Raw genomic sequence first — 7,040 nt, forward strand, 5'->3', positions numbered from 1 at the left:
AGGGCAATAAATTTGCCCCTCAGGACTGCTTTTGCTGTGTCCCACAAGTTTCTTTGTGAGGTGTTTTCCTTTTCATTGAGTTGTAGGAAATGCTTTATTTCTTCTCTGATCTCTTCCATTACCCAGGCATTGTTAAGGAGTGTGCTGTTCAATTTCCATGTATTTCTTTCTTCCAGTTTTTAAAACTATGTTCATTATTTGCCTTTGAATTCTCAACCGTGTTAGTATATACCAGTAGTCTGCTTATAATGATTTTAGTAGTCTCTAAAACAGTCCAGTTTTCTATTACATTTCTCTTACTTCTGAGTCTTTGTGAATATCCATATTTCTACTCACTGTTAGTCCTGCTACTGACTCTTATTATTTAATGAGTTAATAGAAAGCACATGTCTATCATCATAAATTTATGTTTTGGTATACAGGTGACTATTTCAATATAACTAGTTGACTTTGCAATTGTTTGTATGTCATTTTAGTTTAAAATGTTTTTTTCAAAAGGAAGTTCTTAGATAAGGCTGGGAAGATGGTTTAGTGGTAGAGTGCTTGCCTTGTATGCATGAGGCCCTGGGTTCGAGTCCTCAGCCCCACATAAGCAGAAAAAGCTGGAAGTGGCACTGTGGCTAAAGTGGTAGAGCACTAGCCTTGAGCTAAAGAGCTCAGGGACAGTGCCCAGGCCCAGAGTTCAGGCCCCACAACTGACAAAAAAAAGAAAGAAAGAAAGTTCTTAGAGGCCACCATAAAAAAAAAAATTCAAAATGCTAGTGTTAAGTGAACAATAAATAGCTTTCTGATTTAAACCACTGCAGTCAAGTTTTTGTTAATTCACTAAATGATGCCCAATTTCCTACCTCCCATATCAGTGTTGATACAAACTTTTTTTTTTTTTTTTGGGTCTGGTCATGGGGCCTGAACTCTGGGCCTGGGTGCTGTCCCTCAGCTTTCAGCTCAAAGCTAGCGCTCTACCACTTGAGCCACAGCGCCACTTCTGGCTTTTTTCTTTTTTGCTTATGTGGTGCTGAGGAATTGAACCCAGGGCCTTGAGCATACAAGGCAAGCGCTCTACCACTGAGCCACCTTCCCAGCCCCTCGATACAAACTTTTTATGTAGCTTTCTAGACATAGAGTTGGTATTCTATGTTAGTCAACTTTCTGTTGTTATGACAGAATATATAACAGACTGGGTGATTTATAAAGAATACTAGTTTATTTTGGCTTATAGGGTCAGAGGCTAGAAGGTCTATGACGATGATGTCAGCATCTGTTCAGCTCTCAGGTTTCAGAAGTTTCACTGCATGGTCAGCTGATCTATTGCTTTTAGATCTAGGCAAGGCAGAAACATCATAGAGGAAGAACAAAGTACAGGAAACCTACTTGCTTCTTGGTGGCTAGGAAACAAGAGAGGTGTTTTTCAACTAGAGAATAAGCTACATGAGGGAAGGGATGGTGTCTTTTTCTCAGTGTTTTATTCCCATTGGTATAGTGTCTGGCATGAGATGTTTTTCAACTAGCGTGTAAGCTGCATAAGCAGGGATGATGCCTTTTTTATTTCCAATGCATGATATAGAACCTGACACATCTAGACTTTCAGACAATATTTAATGCTTTATAAATTGATGCAACAGAGAACTTCATCTGTTATAAATTATTATATTTTGGTTTTTGAGTGAAGAGAAAAGGCTTCATTTAAAAAAGACTTCATAAGTCTTTTTTTTTTTTTTTTTTGGCCAGTCCTGGGGCTTGAACTCAGGGCCTGGACCCTGTCCCTGAGCTTCTTTTGCTCAAGGCTAGCGCTCTACCACTTGAGCCACAGCCCAACTTCTGGCTTTTTCTGTTTATGTGGTACTGAGGAATTGAACCCAGGGCTTCATGCATGCTGAGCAAGCACTCTACCACTGTCATATTCCCAGCCCTTCTTAAGACTTTCTTACAAAACTTATTTTGGGCTGAGAATGATAGCTCAAGCCTCTAATCCTAGCTACTTGGCTGATCCAGGCAAAAATGTTCTCAAGACTCAACCATGGCTGGGTGCCTGTCATTCCAGCAAAATGGAGAAGCACAAATAGGAGGATTGGTCCAGGATGGCCCAGATAGAGAGCAAACCCTATCACAAAAATAACCCATGCAAAAAGGGCTAGTACAGTAGCTCAGGTGGTAGAGAGCCTGCCTAGCAAGCATGGGGCTCAAAGTTTAAACCCCAGTGCTCCCATAAATATATTTTGGGGGGATAACTAGTTATAAAAATATACTCATTCAAGTAGAAACAAAGAAAAGCTTAAAATAATTATCAACTTTATTCTCCCCAGGTGAAGAGCACCTCTCAACATTTTTCTAAATACTCAACTAGCCTTTTATCTAGATGTATTCATATATATAATCTATCACGTTACATATTACATATATTATAAATTATTTTACTGTTTTACTTTTGTCAGTCATGGGGCTTGAACTCAGGGCCTGGGCGCTGTCTCTGAGTGAATTCAAGGCTGGTTCTCTACCACTTTGAGCCACAGTGCCACTTCCAGTTTTCTGGTAGTTAATTGGAGATAAAAGTCTCACAGGGCTGGACGCCAATGGCTCATACCTGTAATCCCAGTTACTCAGGAGGCTGAGATCTCAGGATTGCAGTTCATAGCCAGCCCAGGCAGGAAAGTCCCTGAGACTCTTTATCTCCAATAAACCACCAGAAAACCAAAGTGGCGCTGTGGCTCAAGTGGTAGAGTGCTTAGCCTTAAGTTGAAGAGCTCAGGGACAGCATTCAGGCCCAGAGTTGAAGCCCTATGACTGACCCAAAAAAAAAAAAAGTCTGACAGGATTTTCCTGTCCAGTCTGGCTTTGAACCACAATCCTCAGATTTCAGCTGCCTGAAGTAGCTAGGATTATATGTGTGAGCCACTGGTGCCCTACTGTTTTACTCTGTTAGAGTGAGGTGGGGTTTTTTTGTTTTGTTTTTTGTTTTTTGCTCATCTTGGTGCTTGAACTCAAGACCTGGGTGCTGTCCTAAGCTTCTGCTCAAGGCTAGCACTCTGCCACTTAAGTTACAGCTCCACTTCTAGCCTTTTCTGAGTATTTTATTGGAGATGAGAGTCTAATGGACTTTCCTACCCAGGCTGGCTTCTAACTGTGATCCTCAGATCTCAGCCTACTGAGTTGCTAGGATTACAGACATGAGCCACAAGTGCCTGGCTGAGGTCATTTTGTTTATACTGTTTCAGAACTTATTTTTTTATTTAACATACCATGAATTATTTTCTATTTTAAAATTTAATTTTAGCATTAAAATTACTTTCAGTATTTTTATATTTAAATATCCACTTTAAGTAGTAATTCCATTTTAGAAAGTATTTATTTGAACCATGTTAGTCTGAAGTAACATAGGGAACCCAATCACATATTTGTGACTTAGTGATTTTCCCCCAAGGCTTTTACAAACATCCTTAACTGTGTGTCAGGAAAACTTTTTCTGTATTTCAGGAGATTCAAAGAATATTTTGTGTGTAATGCTGCATTAGTGAATTGAATTAACTGAATGTAACTTCTTCTCTCCTTTCCCTAGTAAATAGCGGGGGCAAGATAGCCCTGAGTGAAGAGTTTGCACAGGTGTATTCCCTGGCAGATGGGATTCGAATATGGATGGTAAGATTTTCCTTCTCATGTGATTTTCATATAATTTAGGTTTTCCCACTATGATGTTAGAATTAAGGTAAGAAACTTTTTTCCCAAGAGTATTATTTTATGATTTTTTTTTTTCCATTCCTGATGCTTGAACTCAGGGCCTGGGCATTGTCCCTGAGCTTCTTTTGCTCAAGGGTAGCACTCTACCGCTTTAGCCACAGCACCATTTCCAGCTTTTTCTGTTTAGGTGGTACTGATGAATCGAACCCAGGGCTTTGTGCATGCTAGGCAAGCACTCTACCACTAAGCCACATTCCCAGCCATACAAATTTTTAAAAAAACTGAATTTCAGTGTAATGAGTAGGCGTAAAGTAATTTAGAACCCTTGAAATCATAAATTAGTGAGTGTTAAAAATGTTCAGAGTAAACATTAAAGGGGTTTAATTAAACCCCTTTCATTTCTTTCAATAAACCCAAAGTAATACCACTGTGGGCAATTCCTCATACATGGAAGGAAAGAATTACCTTAGATACTGGCAGCCATTGATAGTTTCAGTAAGGTAAAAGATCTGTGACATATTTGAAAAATAACTGCAGCATTCGTTGTGACAGTGCAACCTGGAAGAACTAAATGTCTATTGGTAGGGAAAAGAAAAGAATTGTAGCCTGGTGCCGGTGGCTCACGCCTGTAATCCTAGCTACTCAGGAGGCTGATATCTGAGGATTGTGGTTCAAAGCCAGCCCAGGCAGGAAAGTCTGTGAAACTTTTATCTCCAATAAACCACCAGAAAACTGGAAGTGGCCTGTAGCTCAAGTGGTAGAGCACTCGCCTTGAGCTGAAGAGCTGAGGGACAGTGCTCAGGCCTAGAGTTCAAGCCCCATGACCAACAAAAAAAAAAAAGTAAAGGAATTGTATATTAATATATGATATGAGTAATAATTACATTACAACAAAAGTGAAAGAAATAAAGCCACATGTATCAGCAATGTCATCTTTCAATAGATTTGATAAAAGAAAAAAGGAAAAGTGTAAAATGCTTAAGTATGATAATTCTTATATGTTTTAATACAAGCCATATTTTCATGTTATATATAAATCTGTGATATAATTATACAAATACATAAAAATGCTGAACATTGCTGAATTGTTTTTGATTCTTAGGTATGAAAGTAATCAAACATTAGTAATATTCTTTATATCATTTACATCTTTTTTTTTTGCCAGTATGGGATTTGAACTCACATGGTATATATTTGTATGCATCTTTAACCCTGGATAGTAATTGAGAAAAAAAAAATGTAAGCAAATGGGTAGAGAATGGATAACAAAATTGAAAACAAAAGCTAGGTGGGCACCAGTGGTTCATGTCTGTGATCCTAGCTATTCAGGAGGTTGAGATCCAAGGATTGGGGTTCAAAGCCAGTTCTAGACAGACATATTGGGGAGATCTTTGTCTCCATTTAATCAGCAAAAAGCCAGAAGTAGAGGTGTGGCTCAAATGATAAAGTGCCAGCCTTGAGCAAAACCTTTTGAGAGGCTCAGTACTGACAGAAAAGAAAAAAAAAAAGAAATTGAAAACAAAAGACTTAATTATAGTAACTAAAAAAGAATAGCTTTTGCAACTGAGATGAAATAATCATAGGGCTTTGTGAAGGATTTGAGTAGTGAATAGGAAAGAGGAATTTAGGATAGTTCAATTTTTGATGGATTACTTGGTAGGAAGGAGAAATATTGATCAGGATAGGAAAGAATTAGGAAAGAAATTCAGCTTTGGACCTGTTATCTGAGACATCTAGCTAGAGAACTTGGTGGATAATCTAAGTGACTGATGTGTCAGAGACATGTGAAGACAGAGGGTAACTTTAAACTATTTTAATAGTTATTTTTATTAAAAGTATGAGTTTACAAACACACAGCCTTGGTCTGACTAGACCATGGTTAGTGCCCAAATTATACTGGATAGTTAGAAACTAAAGTAAACAAAATCTCTTAGGAGAAATTAAAAGACATCATCATCAGATGGTAGGAGGAGAATCAGTGATGAGTTAATTCAGTGGTAGAGTACTCACCATAAAAAATGGTAGAACAAGAATCAAAAAAGTATGCTAACAGAGAAACCATGTGGTAAGATTTGAAAGAAAAGAGTTTCTAAGAAACTCAGCCACAGAGTTTAGGTGAAAACATTTTGGCTATTGACAAGGCATGCTACAGATAATGCTCTGGTGAGCCTAGAATAGACTGCCAACACACAAGATACTGGCTTTCTGTTTGAGACCTTGGCCTCTCTTGTGTATTCTGCCTGGCTGTCAGCATTGTGGCCCATGCTGTGATCATTGCCTCAATCTGTTCTCATAGTACCCTTCTCTGCCTGAAGTCTCAGCCTCACCTAGAGGTGTCTCATCAGAGTAGAACAGAGTTCAAAATTTAAGAACAAGCTGGGTGCCAGTGGCTCATACCTGTAATCCTGCACTCAGAAAGCTGAAATCTGAGAATCATGATTTGAAACCAGTCCAGGCCAAAAAAAAAGTTGATGAGACTCTTACCTTCAGCTAACCTCCAAACATCCAGGAGTAGAGCTGTAGCTCAAATGATAGAGCACTAGCCTTGAATAAAAAAGCTAAGGGACAGCACCCAAACCTTAATTTCAAGCCCCAGAACTCCACACATAGACAAAAAAATTACAACAATTTTTGAAGCAAACTAGATATATATATGGCTGTAGTAAGGCCTCCATTTCTCTAGACCTCAGCTGCTTTGTCTGTACTGGTAGGATTTAGAGAAAGTCTCCTTCAGCACCAGTATTTTAAGTTTTGTAAAATAATAAAGTCATGTATATAAATTCCTTCCACATGTAGTAGAGGAGATAGTTTTGTAGATAGGTCTTCAAAAGTAGTTTTGTAGACAGCTTCAAAGGATGAAGAAAACAAGTTTAGCCCACATCCTAAGCAGCTGGGCAATAGTCAGGAAGTTTTCTATAATTTCAACACTGTGTGTTTTTGCAGTAGCTTTCTGTGCTACCCTGCTGCTCTATCAGGACAGTTTAATTACGTGGTTCAAATCTTCTCGCTCCCCAGTTAGAGATGAAGCAAAAGTCCCTGATGAGCCTAGGGAATGAGGCTGAAGAAAAACTCAGTTCAGAAGCTGTAGAGGCGAACCCAGAGAGCCTAGGTGAGTATGCCAATACCAGCCGTGGTTACTGGTCCATCAAGTGTTTTGTTTTTGTTTTGTCCAGAACTGAAAGAACTTATGCCTGCCTTCTTGGTAATTCTTGTTGAGTCTGTGTTGACATAGGAAAAGTGATAAAGAAAGATGCTTAAGGTTGTTTTCAAAGATATGTCCAAAATGGAGAAAATGCCAAAAAGAACTAATTATTTACTAACATGCTCCAAGTGGAACATCTAATTGCTTCTTTTTTTTTTTTTTTTTT

At 38.6% G+C, this 7,040-nt stretch overlaps 1 protein-coding gene across 1 annotated transcript in view; it reads left to right on the forward strand.

Annotated features, from left to right (window-relative positions):
* Zzef1 (zinc finger, ZZ-type with EF-hand domain 1) overlaps window positions 1-7,040 on the forward strand; it is a gene marked incomplete at its 5' end in the record, with an annotated part of 158,010 nt that overhangs the window by 91,640 nt on the left and 59,330 nt on the right. Inside the window, 2 exon segments of the mRNA XM_013013155.1 lie at window positions 3,554-3,633; window positions 6,688-6,781. Of these exon segments, the coding sequence (XP_012868609.1) occupies window positions 3,554-3,633; window positions 6,688-6,781 (174 nt within the window).

Source organism: Dipodomys ordii, unplaced genomic scaffold (genome assembly GCF_000151885.1).
Source record: "Dipodomys ordii isolate 6190 unplaced genomic scaffold, Dord_2.0 Scaffold19, whole genome shotgun sequence".
Taxonomy (NCBI): domain Eukaryota; kingdom Metazoa; phylum Chordata; class Mammalia; order Rodentia; family Heteromyidae; genus Dipodomys; species Dipodomys ordii.